Consider the following 18,453-nt stretch of genomic DNA (forward strand, 5'->3'; position numbering starts at 1 on the left):
TCTTACCAGCAAGAATATATTAAGTTCTGCCATAAAGTTTAAAACAACTTTCCAGTCTGTCAGTATTTTAGCACTACTCTGCAGCATATGTTGTTGAAAGTCTTCCCAATTACTAGGCTGTTGATACCAGAACGAGTACAAACATGTATTTTATTAAGCTGATAGCTGTAGCGTTTATTTTAAATAACAAAGTACCTTTAAAATGACATGTTACTGTAAGACTTTGGCCATTTCTGAGTGGAAGACAGGTATTCTTTTAGAACACATCCAAAATATCTTATTTCCCTTGGAAAGCCCAGTACTTCATCAGAAAAGTGGCACAATTAAAGGAATAAACACAAGGGAATATACTTTCTGGAGGACTCTTACACTGGGAAATGAGCATCTTGTAGATACTGCAGGAAGTACGTGTTGAGACATGTCCGAGTTTTCCCAAAAAGTACGGCAAATGTATTTATGTACTGTCTCTACCAACTCTTGTTAAACTATTTCTGGTGGCTTTCAGGTGAGTCTGAAGCTAAAATTCTTGGAAATTACTGCCATAGCTATTTTAAAGAGAATGATCATATTTTTAAAAATTTATTTCTGAACAGTGAAGGACAGAATACATATATTTGTTTGAACGTGGGCTTAAAAACAGCATCTTGGAAATACACCAGTAAAATTAATGGCAATATCCTCCCTTACACACCGGATAAAAATACTATTAAATGAAGATGCTGCCCTTTGTCTGAAATTAGCAATGTAAAGGTAATATTTCAATTGCCTCATACAAATGCCAGTAAATAATTAGGGCTCTGGAGAATATGTTTTGCTGTCAATAAATGTAAGCATGTGCTTAATTTCAGGCTTTCGAGCTGCTGCTTTAATTTTAGTTGGTGCTGTGTTGCACTGGGGCTGAAATTACCGTAAAGCATAAAGTCCCCGTAAAATTACTCCTCCTTCCCCCAGATAAATAAAAATGGAATCAATACACTTGCCCATCAGAAGAAAAATCTAATTCAAAGAATACTCTGAAAAATCGGTTAATAGCACACTCATTTGTATTCATGAGATATAGGTGTCTTTAAAAGGACTCTATACAGGAACTAGTATTTATGGTACGCGTTCTCTTCTTGATTATGAGAAATGCCCTGGTGATCTTCCAAACTGACCAAAACCTTTACGTTAGAAGACATTAAACACTAACCATGTCACGAATTAGAAGTGATCAAATCTCTAAACTGGAGGGGAAAAAAAGTGGGAAAGGAACAGTTTAGTTTAGCTGAGAACAGGATGTGATCCATTGTTAACTTAACAGTCATACTGATGCAAAACCGTATGCGTTTAAAAAGCTTGAGTTTCTAGTGACAGCCACATTGGAACAATATATGTTATTTCACATTTATGCTGCTGGAATTGGACATTTTTTGGTTTGTTTTGTTTTGTTTTTTTGAAGGGACTTGGATCGGGCAATAGAACACAGTTTTTACTTGCTATGGTTTCTGCATGTCAATACTTGTACCTCCACAGCTTAGACTGTGCTATGAAGTGCAATTCTGTAAAATTGCATCCATTTATTTTCACAACTTTTCTATTGTACTTAGTTTATTTTGTAAAAATAGCCTTTATGGGGAGGGGGGGTAAGCATATATCTGCCCTGTCTCTGAGTGGGAACACTGTGCACATCAGCAAACCTGCTGGAAGACAAGGCTTAGTTAGTGGCTGAAGTTAGATACAAGCTCTTCAGGACTAGTTAACTAATGAAGCAAAGTGCTTCTAGTTTTAGTCTGAAAACAAAATTGTAATTTGTGATAGAGAATTTTTAGAAAGACATTCATGTTATATTCCAGTGCTATTTCTGTACTTAATCCAGGGACAGTGTTTCAAAAACAGATGCAAGTTTCATGCTTCTAAAAAGAGCAGCTCTTCATACATACAGAGGGAACGCTGTAATTAAACGTGAAAAACCTCAATATATTCATACTTGAGAAGGCTACTCATGCTTTTCATTTCACTCACAGTGGCATGGAGATAAGTCTGAAATGTGTAATTGTAAGTTTGAATCACATTCTTGTCCTTATTTAAAGTACATTTTATACATCTGAAATGGACAAGCAGTTCACTAGTTTCTAGATAAGACCAGAGGCACACTCATTTTTTTTATCCTTTTGGTTAACACAGTTCATTATTTGGTTTTGTTGCTTTAATACGAGCCTACCGGCTGCTCTGTTAGGTCTGCACTAGCTATGGTATAGTCATTGTTTTTCTGCTCCTAACTGCTTTTCTGGTTCCTATGTACGAGCCGGGTGTGCATGCTCAAAGCCTATTACGCTCATGAGGAACATCTGAGACATCACTGAGCTCTGGCTGGGCTTTGTCGTCCTCACTGGAGATGCTCTCACATGCAAACTGCAAACAGAAGAGACCCACTGACTTCAAGTCAGACGTGCTTACGCCCTCCCCTCCCCAGACTGTGCCTCTGTAAGTAATGGATAAAGGCGTTTAGCAGCTTCCCCCTGACTTCAGCCTTGATCGTGCCCAGCACAGTGGGAACACGTGAGGAAGAGGAGCAGGTATAAGAAGCTGCACATTCCCCATCCTTATTATCAGGCTGGGGTAGCAGGCACAGCCTGGATGATTTTGGAGGAGGTGGCGCGTGGCTGACAGGCCAGTGCGCTCCGGCGTTCTCGGCCCCACAGCTGAGATGGGGCCAGGAAGCAATTTGTCACCCTATACCCCGTGCTCAGGAAAGCAACGATTTAGCCCCGCTCAGATTATAATTGTATACTTTACAAAATCTCCGAACATGTTAGTGCCTGTGGGGTGAATTATAGTAGTAACCACTGCAGTTAGCAGATAGTCATATAAATTGGAGTTACTGCCAGCAATTTAGTCTTGAAATTAAACTATGCAAGTGGTAAATTGGCACTAAGGAGTAGACTATGGGGCTCACAGTTGGGGGCTGAGCTGACTGAGGTCAGATTTCTCTTTGTGTTAAATGTCAATAGCTGGCATTTAAGAGAGACAATCTATACAAACCAATAAGACAGGGTATGAAAGAACCGCTGTTTAAAATGTCAAACTATTTTAAATCAAAACAGAAATCCAGATAATTTACAAACTAAATCTGACCTTTTGTATTTGGAATATTTATACTGTAGCTGCGCATTCAACAACAGAACTTGTAAAAACCTGACAGCCATACATCTGTGCATGAATCTTCATTAACAGAAGTTTGCAGATGGACGTAGATTTTAGTGGACGGACTCTCAGCTGGAGCTTTACCGAAGAGAACTTTACCGAATCCAATACTCTGCTGATTTGTAAGTGCTGAAATCTGACCCCAAGTTTCTCCTCCCCCGGACAGTAAGATATCTGTTTATATTTTTCTAGTTACCATAATTTATCTACAAGTATTGTTTTAATAATTTAATCCCATTAATTTGTGATTATAGATGTTAAGGGAGGAAAAGAAAAACCCCCAGGAATAATAGCAATGAGAAAACAGATTCAAGTCTCCATGCTTGAAGAATCCCTGCGCAGGGTTAATGTTAGGACACCAAAAGCGTTTACAGTTTTTTCTTCTAATGCTTCAAAAGGTGCTGGATTGCTTGTCCTGAGGAGTAACTTACTGTGCTTCTCCACAGAGTGGGCAGCCACAAAAGCTTCTGCATACCGGACCGGCAGCGTGGTTTTGGAACTGCTACCTCTCACTCAGCCGGTCTGTTGTCCTGCACGGTTTGTCTCCCTGGGGCTGCAGTGCTACTAACTGATGTTAGTCATAGGATGAAATAGGGCTGTAGACACTTCACGGAGAATATAACACACTGTAAACTGACCTAAAATGTGGTACTTCTATACCAACACTGTGAGAATGAACCTAGATTAGTATGCCCTTTTTCCGTCCAAATGACCGCAATGCGTTAGCGACCGCAAGAGTTAGCGATATTAGTGTTTAATACCTTGGAGCCAGAACATTAAAAACATCCTTTCAGATGGCATTTACAGTTCAGTTCTCAGTAAATGAGGGTGCACATTCAAACAAAGAGGATACACGTTAGGAAATGTAATGCTTACAATCTGAACAATTAATTCCTTTAAAATTTGTAGCCTTCTTCTGCACGGCCAGTTAATAAAGGAAGGACTTACCACTTTGTGGATTTAATACATGGTGTTTGTTTATAGACCAGCCTCCCAGATTTGAAGCATCCATTTCAAAGCCTTGAAGGATTACTGTTCTCTTCTCCCACAGAATAAAATCAGGACATGTTTCATATTCATATCCCACCGACACTGCAAACAAATAATTAAAGCTCTATCAGTCTACCTTTTCCTCTGCGAACTACTCGGTAATTTTTCATTCCAGGTTTTGATATTCATCTGTCAAGTAATGATGCCACCAGTTTTCCTCTGCCTGATTGCTATTGTTGAATGCTACTTTTTTAAAAAGGGTTTTAAGAGATTAGTATGTTATTACAGCTATAGTTACTACTGTTTCAAAGCAGAACATTTTCTGTTGTACCAGTTATGGATTTCTTAAGAGTATAAATCTTCTCCAGTGACTCCTGACGTGATTGTTTATTGCGTTGCTGCTAATTACCTGAATAACAGCTTAAATAGGAAAAAAAATGTGTGTTAAAACAAACTGGTTTTAATTTGTTTGCTAACTGTAAAAACTGTAGTTAGGCAGAAATGGATTGCCAAGCTGAAAATTTCTAGAATTAAACATTTATCTTAACAGCCTTGCACATCCCATGGCTCCCCTCTGCAGCTGGCCAAAATACCTACTGAAAATCTTGAATTTCCCTAAGGGTGGTGGTTTTTGGGGGCGTTCAAGCTGACCAAAAAACCTTCCCTTTAGTACTTCAGTAAAACAAAAAAACCTCTTCAAAATTTGGTATCTCTCTTTAATATGCCAACTTTTTTTTTTTTTTTTAAAAAATTATTTATCTCCTCTAGTTAACGTTTTTAGATTTCAGTGCAACTCATTCATAAAGGAAGAATATTATTTTGACACCAAATCCCAAAATTTGATATAGGAAATACTGAGATAGTTCAGCCTTTCCAAAATAAAAATGTCTTTAAAAATATTTTAAGATACAAAATAAAAAAAATATTTTAAGAAACACAGTTTTCTGACATTTTCTGTATTTTCTTCTCACTCTTTCTATGCAGCAGCTTTAGGTACATTTTACTTGAACCATAAATAGTTTTAATACCATCTAAATTCCATTACTGGATGCAATCAAAATATTTTGACCAGCTATAGCAGGGAGCATTTGTGTTTGTAAGACAAATGTTAAAGCAACTGGCAAACTGAAAGCTGTTCCTTACAGCAACTTCACTTAGAGCTGCTTCATCATTTTAGCAGAAAGAACCTGTTTTTGCAGGTAAAAATCGCATCTCCTTCAGTGCTGTAAATATCGTATGTTTAAAACTTTATAGGTTTCAGTCTGAGGGTCCAGCAGCCACTCTGTCCAATGGTTCTGGTAGAGGAGCTGTTACGACTGACATCAGCAATGTTTCTGGGTAACTCCCTGGGCTGAGTGCCCATCTGTGGGCATGGAGCTTCTTCCAGAACAGCCACAACCTGTGCTGGGATGAGCCATCAAGGTTCAGTAACTGAACGCGCTATTTTCTAGGTGTTAATGCAGAGAGAAGATAGATAAAGGGCAGATTTTTCCTATGAAGCAACCTCAACACTTGCCACCTACACGTTAGCATCTTTACTCCATTCATGCACTTAACGCGTTCAATCCTGGGTCAGACGTGTATACTCGAAAAGAGTAAAGACCTATAATACAAAGTCACTCAGCCTTGCTCAGCGAACCATTACAGACCCACAGGACAGTTCATCAGCTGCTGTAAGGTACTGTGCTCATATCTGGGTCAAGGGAGGTATAACAATCTACACCGTCTCAGAATCTGTGCCAATGGATCCACAGTGACACATTTACCAGGACCATAGCTAACGCTGTAAAGTGTCTGCTATTCCCTGCCTATAGCTCATGTTTCTGACCTGCCAAATACCCGCTGGAGGTTATCATCCCCTTTCTTAAAAGTTCACGGTTCCCTGCTCTTACAGTTATTGTGCATAGCTGCCTTTTTGTCCCTTCTCATCAGTAAGAAAGAAAGAGACACGTGGAAGTACGCTCACTTGGTGTGTGTCTACAATCATGTTTCTATGTATACTTACTTACACATGTTTGTGAAAGAAGTCTATGCTCCAAAAAGGAATAGCTGCGTAATCTTAAAGCAGGGTCTCCTAAACCATCGAATTGGAGGTACTGATGTAGCAGCTGTGATAATTTCCTACCACTCGTTTTGCATGCAAAGTAATCAAGGCAAAGCATAACAGTTGTAAAGTCAACCAAGTGACTGCAGTGCCACTTGAAAAGCAAGTATTTTGTTACTGGCAGGTTTTGCAAAATGTTGTAATTTTGTAAGTGAAAAGACAATCTCAGTCAGCTTACCCTCATTGTGGGGTGTTACTTTCTGGTCAAATTAATTTATAGCCCTTTTTTGAGGTGACTGAGATTTCGCTGCATGAAGGAGAACTGTAGTGACTATGGTTTTGGACACTAACAGCCAGCAAGTACAGTTCTTTGCAGTCTCAAAATGTATTTCAAAAGATTTTTTACTGAAATAATCTGTACCTAAAATCTATTCTTTTCATACACTATTTAGAAGAATGAGCAATAATTTGTTAGTAGTGCCAGCATATCACAGTTTAAGGGCTGTTGCCAAAATACAGGTAAGAAATAAAATACAAGATTAAACAGGACAGTAACCTTTACTTCAACCTCTCCTGAAATATTTGTACTTATCAGCACCTTACTTCTTCGAACAACAACTATAATGAACTCAACCAAAGTAACAAGTAGACTAATAAACAGAGAAGACCTAGGACTGCTTGAATCACAAAATCACTAAGGTTGGAAAAGACCTGTAAGTTCATCAAGTCCAACCATCAACCAAAAAAACACCACCATGCCCATTAAACCATGTCCCACAATGCCTCGTCCACACGTTCCTTGAACACCTCCAGGGATGGTGACTCCACCACCTCCCTGGGCAGCTTATTCCAGTGTCTCACCACTCTCTCAGTAAAGAAATTTTCCCTAATATCCAGTCTGAACCTCCCCTGGTGCAACTTGAGGCCATTTCCTCTTGTCCTGTCACTCATCACTTGGGAGAAGAGGCCAACACCCACCTCTCCTCCTTTGAGACCTGGTTTATACTCACACCCAGAAGGGTTACTCCTCGCACACTACTTCACGCTGCTGTGCGGGATGCAAGGGCTTGCAGGAGTAAGTTATTGAGCATGCATGGAGTTATACAGGAGCATTTATTGAGGTGTCTACTGAAATCCTTCCTTTTCCGATGTTAAATTACACGGGGATGTAGACTTCACCATCAAGGTTTTGTGTGTCAACATCCATGCGATGTTTTTTAATTCAGAACAAAAAATGTTACTTTATCATCATCTCAGTTGTTACTCTGAGAAGAGAAAATGGCCTCTTGGTAGGGACTTGGGGACTATACAAACACCAGCAAACATTTCTCCAACAAATTTAAACAGAACCACTTGTGTGTGGAAATATGTTCAGAACGTTGTCTTTTCTGTAACTGGTTATGTGATCATTGCTGTCAATAACCCCGAAGAAAAATAAAGATGTTTATAGTATTTATAAAACCAAAGGCAGATGGTCATATTCCTGAGTTACAGAACTTCAACCTGCTGCAATTTAATTTAATTAAAATGAAAACTGAACAGAATGCATTATTAAATATTGGTAATATACTGGCAGAGAAAATTATTTTGACAAAAATTCATATAATGGATGCAGATAAAGGTCCCTGAGTACTACAGTGTGTCAAATTAAAGCTTTATTATAATCTAACAAAGGATGCTAACAATGCATTTACTTCAAATATAAAGATTTTTGCTTCTATTTTGCAAGAAGCATAATTAACCTAAATTTTATGGAAAAAAATAAAATTAAGCACCAATTAAATAATTTAAAAGTTGTTATCCAGCACTACTGCATAAGCTTTATTCATATTTAAACATATTACGCTCATCTACTTCTAATTTGGGAATCTGTAACTACAGTATCATTTCATAAGATGTTAGGTATTTGATTTAAATTGTTTTAAAGTCCAGATACGTGCTGGACTTCAAGATCATCAGAGGACTCTTAAATGACGCAGAGGCAGCAGGCATACTCAACTGTTCCCTCTCAAACACATTAGTGGTACCGTGCAGTGAGAGACTCTGAATACAGGGCACGCGTAGCCGTGCCGAGGAAAGCCCCAGGTGGCACCCATGACCCGTCTGGTCCTGCCTGATCACCCAGGGGAGTGCCAAAGGGCACACTGGAATTCTTTTTCATTTCTGCATTTGCACAAATATGTGTAAGTGAAGCCAACAATCCATTTAATACCTTCCCTGACTGCAAAACACAAGCAGGAATCTGTATCTGTAATGGGCTAGGGCTGGGTTTGCCCCCTAACAAGGAGGTTTCATGAGACAGATGGGCCGAAAAGTGCACTCCTGCTCCCCACCACGCGCCATACCTGGGACGTTCAGAGCCCTCTCTGGTGCCAGTGCCAGCAGCTGACCGACCCTTTCGAACAGTTGTCCACCCTTCTGCAGATGTGAGCCAGGTGTGGTAGATCAGATGCAGATACGATAGATGATGCGGCAATTCGGGACACCTTGTGCTAAGGGTGGAGTTGTGATCACTTTAGGACAACGTAATGTGGAAACTACGGCTGGAATGAGAAGACCTGCGCTTCTGCACTAGCATTCATAGCAGATCAGGAAACTAATGAAGCTGAAAATTTATCACTTACTTTCTGGTTGCTTCAGTCTTCAGCTGCATTTGTTCCTGATCTGGCTCATTTAATGATCAAATGAATGTGAGTGGTGGCCCAGGGGTAAGGAGAGAAGGTGGGAACGTCCCTTCTGGCAGCAGCCTGCAGTTGCATCGGTTGAAGAAGACTGTGGGACCGCAGCCCTAGAATAAGCTCCTTGTTTTCTCATATATTCCTATGTGCACCACATGATGTAAATCACACTCCGCATTTTGGTCTCATAACCCTTCGTGGACACCAATGGTTATGCGTCATTCTCTAAGCAGAAATGACTTGGAAAGTGCTATCATCCTCCTCTCTCCCATCGCCTTTCCACGCAGCTGCCTCGCAGACTGCCTGGCTGGGAGCACGTGGTAACAGTCACGCACTAGATGCTCTGGGAGTTGCAGGGCTTGCGTTAGCCTGGATGGCACCTTTTGGCTTTGCACCGGCCAATTTGCAGGCACGCTGCCTGTGTGGACAACACAGCAGGTCCCGAAGAGAGCTTCTGGATGCCTCTCAGAACAGCATTTTCATGTGTGAAAATGTGAGTGAGGCACGTTCCTCGCGAGGGTAGGTGCCTCCATGTAGCCCTTGCTACTCTTGTTTTATAGCCCGATCCTGCCAATGCTGCTTGCTATAATTCCCCTGACTTAAATAGCAGAACAAAACTGCTAAGGAAGTGAATAGGGCTTATTCACGATACTAAGCTTCGCTGGTTAGGTAAATAAACTTAATGGAAAGTATCTATAAGATTAGTCCATTAGGCAACATAACCCCAAATTCAATTAAAAAAATAGCAAGCCTTTTAAAAACCAAATCATGAAATTAATGAAAAAAATGGCTGGCTAAATAAAATGTATTTGCACAGACAGCACTTCTGTAGCAATTCTCAGAATAGCTGCTTGTGCTGCTTGGTAAAGAAAGCCTACGAAACATGACCATTTTCATATAAACATCTTTAAACAACAAATCAAGAAGTTTTAACTGTTGGGGACGTGAAATGTAGTAAGAAAGGATGCCTAAAAGTTAGAATTTTGTAAACCCTAAGTGGAACCGACATTTTAAATGTCACAGCCAAAAAATGACAGAAACAATGACACACCAAAGGTCATATTCAAAGTAACATTCAAAAACAAAGACAGCTGAATGTAATGCCGTTAGTACATAACCATCCTCCACGGGAAAAGGGGATTTTCAAATTGATTAAATTAGAAAGATGACATTGGAGGAACAAGAAAATAAATGTTCTTAGGAAATCATGAGAGTCACTTCAGCTAAAGAGGCATTTGATTTAAAAGAATGTAAGTGCAGCAACAAGATTTATAAGCCTTATTTTCCTGGCTTGATGTGTGTGAGTGCTTTCTGCTTACATGAAGGTGATTCTACATACCCATAGCCTCGGCCAGACCAGAAACCTTCTGTCCATATATATCGGTCTTATTCCAGGAAAATGTGTAGACCAAATTGGCTGCAGCAGGAAACCATTTCTGAAGCAAACGTCCTTCAACAGCAACTATCAGATGGACTTTTGTCATTCCAGAAGGGACGGTTGTGTGTGTCAAAATAAGGCGCAGCAAAGTTTTATACCCTGGCGTTCGACTGCTGAGATAACTCAACTTCACAAAACTCGAGGGAATTGGGATTTCCTCCTGGACCACCTTGGAAAAAAACACATCGTTATATCTACAGCCAAGAAAAATGCAAAATTATAATATCATCAACAGGTGCTTGATTTACCTTCCACAATCATGATGTTAACACAGCACCACCTAAACCACTGATGTCCTCTGTGTTTATTTCAGCAATGCAGCAGCCAGGCATCTTACAAAATGTCCAACACTGGCAACTGCTTTGCCGACTTACTGGACGGCGGTCTGGCTGTTGTGATAAAGAGCCTCTTCCTCTAATGCTTTACTCGATCTCCGTGGACATGTTCACACATCTGAGCTCTACAGCTTACCTTGGCTTTATTATTTGGTTTACTTAACGAGTGTTCTTAACCAGAGTACAATTAAAAACTTTTTTCAAATACACACACACTTTATATATTACATTATGATTTGAAGATACTATCCTGCTTTGGAGGGAATAACTCCAACTTGGGGAGACCTAAGAACGAAAATAAACCTTCCTGCTGAACCATCTTGCGTGCAGAATTGCCTGCAGCAGGCTAAGCTTCAGCAAGAAGGGACATGGCATCCGAAGGCACGGCATAAGAAACCTAACAAGCTAGCTGGGGACGCACGGCAGTGAAGATGAAACAGTCTGGGCGTCAGAGTCATCTAGCTAACAGGTAAGTCCCCAGGGTGTGCAACAGAGTTCAAATCCCACGGCGCTGCTGTCAGCGCCGCTGTTGGAATCACTTGGATTAAAGCTGGCTTGGACATGCCCACTGTGGGGGAGTATCAATTCCTGGCTGCGGTGAAGATAAGCCCTCAGCAACTAGAAGGACTGCAAAGACGGCGAGAGCTTGCGAGGGGAAAAAAGGACACTTGGCCTTGACCTTTTGAATGATGTGGGCCTTGGAGCTACAAAAAGGGATTTAGCTCTTGTGATCTCCCGAGAGAAAGGCGCTCTTCTGGGACAGACTGTGAGGAAGAGCAGGCAAGAGAAGAGAGCGGCTCCTTGGAGGGTGCCACTGCAGTCACTCAAAAGCCACTGAAAACTAGACTGTGCTTAATAAGGTTAACGATTTTAGTGTACTTCCGTAATAACAAGCCAACCTGTCACAATGTTAAATTCATCAAGCCTGGAAAAATACAAACCCTTTTGTTTATATCCCCCAGCTTTTCAATTTTTCTTGTTTAACAATAGATTACTTCGCTTTCAAAACAATTTTATTTACACATTGCAAGAGTATCACTGTCATCGGATTGCTGCAGTACAGCTGGAGGCTTGCCAGCACTTGTCGTTTCGACATATGAAATGTAGCGTTGCCAGGGAAATCCTGCTCCCTTTATTGTTCCTGATTTGCAGTGTTCCCCTTCTTTCCTGCTGACATCCCAGCTGCCCCCTCTGTCATACAGCTGACATCTCTTCTCATTTTTTAATAGAAAAGCAGGAAGAAATATTCATGCTTTAATACATGCTAATATATCTCCTTCCCCTATTATTCTGGGTTACTTTTTGTTCATTTCCCAGTACTGTACAATGAAACTTAACACTGTAAGGACCCTCCCGTGACAAAAAAAGGACCGGGGGCAGTTTCTCTCTGAGTAGACCACATCTTTGGGTACCTTGCTGTTTAAAGAAGACCCAGGAATACCTCATGTGGAGTAATGTGACCCAGTTTTTTCTTACTAGTGTTCATCAGTTATCCTTAATTTATGTTCATTAGTTTCACTTAGTATGTTCTGTGAAGCAACACTATGGCCATCAACTGGCTGAAACATGATAATGTTTTTAAGAGTTATGGAGATGTTTAGACATAATTGAGTTCAATCAGAGGTCTCTTACATGTAGAATAAAGGCTCTTAATCAGCAGCAACACTTTTAAGAGAAAAAGAGAAAAGGTTGGAAATATTCATGTCTACAGGTAGCCACCAAAATATCTTCCAGGCTTGCTCAGTGAAATTAAGAGAACCCAAGAGAGGCCTTATTGCTTGAACTCTAACTGGTCAAACAACGTACTAAAAATTATGGGGGTTAACATGATCTGAAACCTGTTTAATTGTACTTTGTTGGGTGTTCAACTCATACAACCTCTTTTAAGTCCCAAATAAAAGAACAGTTAAATACAAGGTTAATTAGAAATTGCTTCAAAACACTTAAGGGAGTATCAGGAATAAAGACATTTAAATAAAAACAATCCTAGATATCATGTTAAAATTGTTCTACCTTGGAAAGAAAGTAATAAAACCCAAGAAGCTAAAACACAGCTGGAGATGCCATCGTAAAGAACTAGAAGATGTGAACGGATGAAACATCCCTAGCAGTCTTCAAAGCACGTTGGGTCATGTCTCACGTTGGTGTATGGGGAAGCTGTACTGTTTATCTGTAACCTAGGAATGGTTTTGTGCATCACAGGAAATAAATCAGGATTTCAATAATAAATCACGTTAGGACTCCTCACTTTCTTCTACTTGGAGGTAAGAAATAAAGCACCTTAAAATATTATCAAAAAACAAAGAAAGAAAAAAAAAAGAGAGAAAAGCATCTTGTGAAACAGTACTAAGAGATATGCATCGGTGTCATTCTGATAAGTGAATAACATCACAGCAGTTAATTGCTCACTACTTGGTATCACCTTCTAAAATTGTCTAGAACTTGTTCTGCAACTGAACAAATTGTTAATCTGAAAGACTTTTCATTACCTGTAGCTCTGGAATAACGGTTCCTCTTTCGGGACAGGACCCTCCAAATGCTGTCAAGGGCGAAGGGAGTACAATTGGATTTGGGCTGATAAAACTACTGATGTCACAAGATGGTGTGTCCGACTCTGTTCTTTGCATTACAACTTTGTCTACGATGATAAATCTATTCCAAGGCAACCAAAGTGTCCTTTTTTCAGATATGAAAGGAGATCTGTCAAAAACTAGAGTGACAGAGATGCCTCCAACAGCCACAAGGTCAAAACTGGAACAGAGAAAACAAAACGCTTTGTTTCTTATTGTTTTATCATCCCATTACCACAACTTTCAATGCATCGCAAACAAAAACTTTATGTTGCTCATTACAGCCCTGAATTTACTAAGTGAAATCATTCAAGTGTACCTTCCCGGCGTCACCTTGCTAGTCACAAAGAAGTTTTACTTCTCTGTGCTTTCTCCCTGTACGCATCGATAGCAAGGCACAGTACTTCACTGTTACTTGGCCTATCTCCCCTCTATTTATCAACTAAAATCGATACTAATGAGTCGTCTATAACAAAAGTGCGGACCCAGTTACTTTGCTTTATATGAAAAGAAATTCCTAGCCCAGAAAAGAGATGCTACTCATAATCTAGGCAGGTAGAGCGTGCAGAATAAGAAGTCTTAAAGCCTGTTAGGCCTTTTGTCTATTAACATATCCTTTTCCCTTTTTCTAAAAGTAGCAGGAGGAACAGGTTTAGTACACTGAGCAGGAAACCCCTCTGTGCAGGATATGAAATTTTTGGGTAAGATGCAGATTAATTGCACTGAGAACTGAATCAGCTCTTGTACATAAGGCAGGTGATCCTCTGGGAGCTATTGTGAAGAACCTTTGGCATATCTGGGATGCAAAACAGTGGGACATAGAAGGCACGATATAGAGTTGCAATTTCCTGAGTTTCCAACATCCATAGTCAGGCAACACAAGGTAATATGTAAATAGATACTTCACTCGCTGTATTATTGAATGCATCTATTATGGAGGCTTTTGATGGTAACAAACTGTGATAAGAAGTCAAACTTAATTATGCATATCTCATCACATTTCCCAAATGACACCCATTACATTCACAGGGAAATACAGGTAGCATATTTTAATGCAACAACTTTATCCAGGCTAGCTTAAAGAGGAAATGATAATTACTAACTTTCAGTAGTGCGATTTGAAAGTCAATAAACTGAGGTAAAATAAATATGCATGCTCCTTACTTTTATAAATTGACAAAGCTGAACAAAAAAAACAACAACTGGGGAAACAGTGACAAATTACACTCTTTCCCTGTTGGAAGATAGCTTCTGATTTCTTGTCATTCCCAACACAGCCAAGGAAGATGAAGTCTTAAACTGCCCTTAGCAGCTTAATACAAGTTCAGGAGAAAATCATGACCCTATTGCAAATGGATGGCCAACCCTGGAGTGCAATGTGGAAAATATAGGAACGTCATCTGTCTTTGAGAACTGAACTCAGCCCTACAAGGCGGGGAAGAAGGGGAAGCCAGGATTGCTCAGGACTGTTGTGGAATAGCAGTTTAACCATTTTGGCTCTGGAAAGAGTCTGGCCTCACTTCTACTTGTGTGGCTCAGGTGATCAACTAAATGAGTTAACTTCATTGACACCTCAATAAACTACTTGGAAGATTCACACTTAACAACAGAAAAAAAGAGGGAAGACAGGGAATTCTCTGGAAAACCTGACTAGTGAAAATATTCAAATGTCAAGAAGGTGCTGTTACAGCAGTACTGTCACATTTTGACTCCAGGTGTTTGAATATCACTGTAAACTTGTTGCTGTTCAGGTTTTTTCCTCTTCTCTTTCTTCTTTAGTCCCTTTACCACCCTTTACCATTAGAAAAACTAAATTTGCTCCCAGAGCCAGATGGCCAGATGCCGTCCTCAATCCACACCATGAACAGTGATGTCTATGAAAATTTGGCACATGAGTAGAAGGTGGTAGACGGCCCTAACTATACAAACCTAAACCAGTGAAAGACCACACATGAAAGTCTGACCTTCCATCTTGTCGACTGATGGTGTATCCGTACTCATTGTGGTGCAGAAAACTGACATTCACTCCAACCAAAGGTGTTCCATCTATTGCTACCACCTGGCCTCGAATGACACATGCCCGTCTGCAACAAAAAGAGTAGAAGGCAACATGTTAGACACATCAGGAGGGTGAGAAGGGCCTTGATTTCAGAAACTCTGCTATACTTCTGTCCCAGACAGACAGAACTACTCCGATATCATTGTGACTATTGATTTTGAATGAAAATTCAAACAAGCCCAAAAGATTGATTTGAAAGACCATTATCTCATGAAGACGACACACAGACTCTCCCGTGAATCACTGGTATATCAAGAATATATTTCCATTTCCGGCTATATTTCAGGATACCATTTGTTCTGCCATTGAATAGCACTGCAAAGGTTTCATTGATAGCGTGATTTAGCTTGCTGCAGTTCTAGGGGGTGATGATTTGTGAAAGGGGAGAATGAAACCTCATTCTCTGCTGCTAAGAATAGGGCATTGCTGTCTATTAGAAAAAAGCTGAACTAATGCGATAAGGCAGCAGTGAGACACATGGTCTTCAGTGAACTTCAGAAAGTTATATAGGTAAATTCAGAGAGTGCCTAATCAAGTGTAACACACATTTTTCTCAATCTCCTGCCACATGTTATGCCCTTTTAAATTCCCTCTGGGATATGTTGGGCTTGCACCCACTTTCCAGCATAAAAATCTTCCCATTCCAGTAAAGAGGTTGGAATAGGGCAGCACAGCAGAACGCATCAAAGTCAATGGACAGGAAAGTGAACTCATTACTAAGTGGGTCTAATCGGAGGCTAACAGGATCACAGAATCATAGAAAATGAGAGCTGAAAGGAAATACAAGACTTTATCTTGTCCGTTCCTTTGCCTCAGGTAAGATCAACTATACCTACATTACTCCAGACAGACGCTTGTCTAACTCTATAACCTTACCAAGTAACCCATTCCAATGCTTCTGTACGAGTACTTTACTCATGGCAAGTTTTTCCTATTGTCTAATTTGAACCTCCACTGCTGCCCTTTAAGACCATTACTTTCACCCTAGCCACAGAAATGGTGAAGAAATTACTCTCTTTTTCTTAGCTTGAGCCTTTTATGTATTTAAAGACTAAAACGTAAAGGAGACAAGTCTCATTAAGGATGAGGAATAAGATGTAAAATACCCTCACGGTGCAGATTAGGACCTAGTGGGATTTTCGAAGGGCTGACACAGCTACATTCCGCTGAAACACCTTTCAGTATCTTGCCCCGTGCCGTCAGGTACGCTACATTAGTATACCTCCACTGGCTGAACAGATCCAGGTCTTGGCATCTAACGATACAATTGCACAAATTTCCTGGAACTGTGGTTTCACATAACGAAGTGAACAGTGTATGCAGAAGTCTTTTGATAATGTCAAGACATTTAGGGTCAAACCCAATAGAATACTTATAAAGGTAACCAGCATTAATTACTCAATATAAACAATAAGCATAGATTTAGACATTGTTATGTTTCTCTCTCAATTTGAAAGTTCACGGTAGACCTCAACAGACACATACATCCTACCTTTGCACAGTGAATATGTAATGTAAAGGAAAAGCTTAATAGCTCCTCAGATGAAAGTTATTTAGGAGTCTATATATGAAGTTAAAAAACATTCCTTGAGAGATTAATTGATCACGATCCAATGAAATCATATGCACAAATTGAAGACCATAAATTTCTGAAAATTCTGACTTGTTTCATAGGATCCCATTCTCCAAAGCCACTCGACAGGACACTAATTTATCGCTATGATATCATCAAACCCGTCTGACTATGGCCTGAGAAAATGCAACTGGTAAAAATTAACCCCTTTGCGAGTACGCCATTCACCACAGTTGCTAATAGGAATTCCATGCTCCCAGGACATAGAAGGATGCTGATTTTCAGCAAAGATGCTGATAAATCCCAGAGGGGTGGGAGAGGCTGCATTACTGCCAGTATGCAAAACAGAGTTCTGATTTACCACCTTTTCGTTTTCTACATTAACTAACCTGCTGCTCCACTGAAGGCAATCAAGCTCTTGTGTGTCTCAACAGACTCACAAGACTCACTCAACAGAACAGCCAGGTTCAATTACTCTTTGATTTGTCAGAGCAGAAAATACCGGTTTCTATTTTCTCATATTTCTAACATCAACAGACCTGCCTTTCCTCTCCTAATCCCGTTATTAGTTCACTCCATATATTTACAACACACATTGGTGTGAGAGAGAGAGACCCCTAAGAGTCATCATCATTCAGTACATTATTCTCGTACTCCTGTTTGTTCATTCCACACAGACCTGTCTTCTGACTCTACTCTGTCCTCATATTTTATCAAGCACACAGATTTGTGCGATAACAACTCATCAAAGTCGTCATTTCATACATAGCCTTTCTTTCCTCTACTCATTCACTTTACTTCTCATTATTCATAAATAATATTAAGAGACTTATCTTTCAACATGCTCCTTTTTTATTCGTCGTATTTTACAAGCCACACACATTTACAGTATGTAATAAAGACTCATAAACCTCATTATTCTACATTTATCTGTATTGAACTGTCTTTGCCATCTTTTAGATTTTGAATGTTCTAAGCTTGCCTCTGTGTTGCTACATTTGTCCTCATTATTTACTGTCTTTTTATTACCTACTCTAAGCTGAAGAGTCTTCTACTCTCTGGCTGCTTCTTGAATTACCAGCGCCTACTAAATCTCTGACTAAGTGTTTGATCAGAACTAGTTTTAATTTTTGCATTTACTGCAGGTGTGAAAACATTTTTCAGTTACTTTATGACCAGCACTAACCGCAAAGGCTCGGGGAGGTAACAAATAACCCCCCCGTTTGCAGCAGGTTCTCCCTCCTTTCCCAGTGCCTCGACAGCTCACAAAGTGGACCACCATGTCCGGAGGCATGCTGGCGTGCAGGTTCCCTGCAGCTTTGCTGCTTGCAGAAGACCTCAATTCCTTTCCTTACCAGAGCTTTTAGAGCGTGTTCCCTGTGGTGATGTCACTTCATACTCAACTGCCACTTCACGCTTCCTTGCTTCAACATCCACCCTCTTTCCAGATGAGCTGTGGACCTTGCTACCACTCAGTGCTTTTCTTAATTTTAACAGAGAAACCTCTAAAGATCATTATGCCTCCTCAATGTGCTGTATGTCCCTCTTCTATTCTCTGCCTCTAAGATTTATTCTACACACTT

The 18,453-nt window shown here is 40.1% G+C and overlaps 1 protein-coding gene across 2 annotated transcripts in view; it reads right to left on the reverse strand.

Annotated features, from left to right (window-relative positions):
* Nucleotides 1-18,453, reverse strand: part of TENM1 (teneurin transmembrane protein 1) — a 254,046-nt gene that overhangs the window by 63,375 nt on the left and 172,218 nt on the right. For both annotated transcript variants that reach the window (XM_059824549.1, XM_059824548.1), the window contains 4 exons: nucleotides 15,203-15,322; nucleotides 13,158-13,419; nucleotides 10,235-10,502; nucleotides 4,132-4,275 (listed from right to left, as the gene is read on the reverse strand). In XM_059824549.1, coding sequence (XP_059680532.1) covers nucleotides 4,132-4,275; nucleotides 10,235-10,502; nucleotides 13,158-13,419; nucleotides 15,203-15,322 — 794 coding nt within the window. The remainder of the gene's footprint in view (nucleotides 1-4,131; nucleotides 4,276-10,234; nucleotides 10,503-13,157; nucleotides 13,420-15,202; nucleotides 15,323-18,453) is intronic.

The sequence above is a fragment of the Gavia stellata genome, chromosome 14 (assembly GCF_030936135.1).
Source record: "Gavia stellata isolate bGavSte3 chromosome 14, bGavSte3.hap2, whole genome shotgun sequence".
Taxonomy (NCBI): Eukaryota; Metazoa; Chordata; class Aves; order Gaviiformes; family Gaviidae; genus Gavia; species Gavia stellata.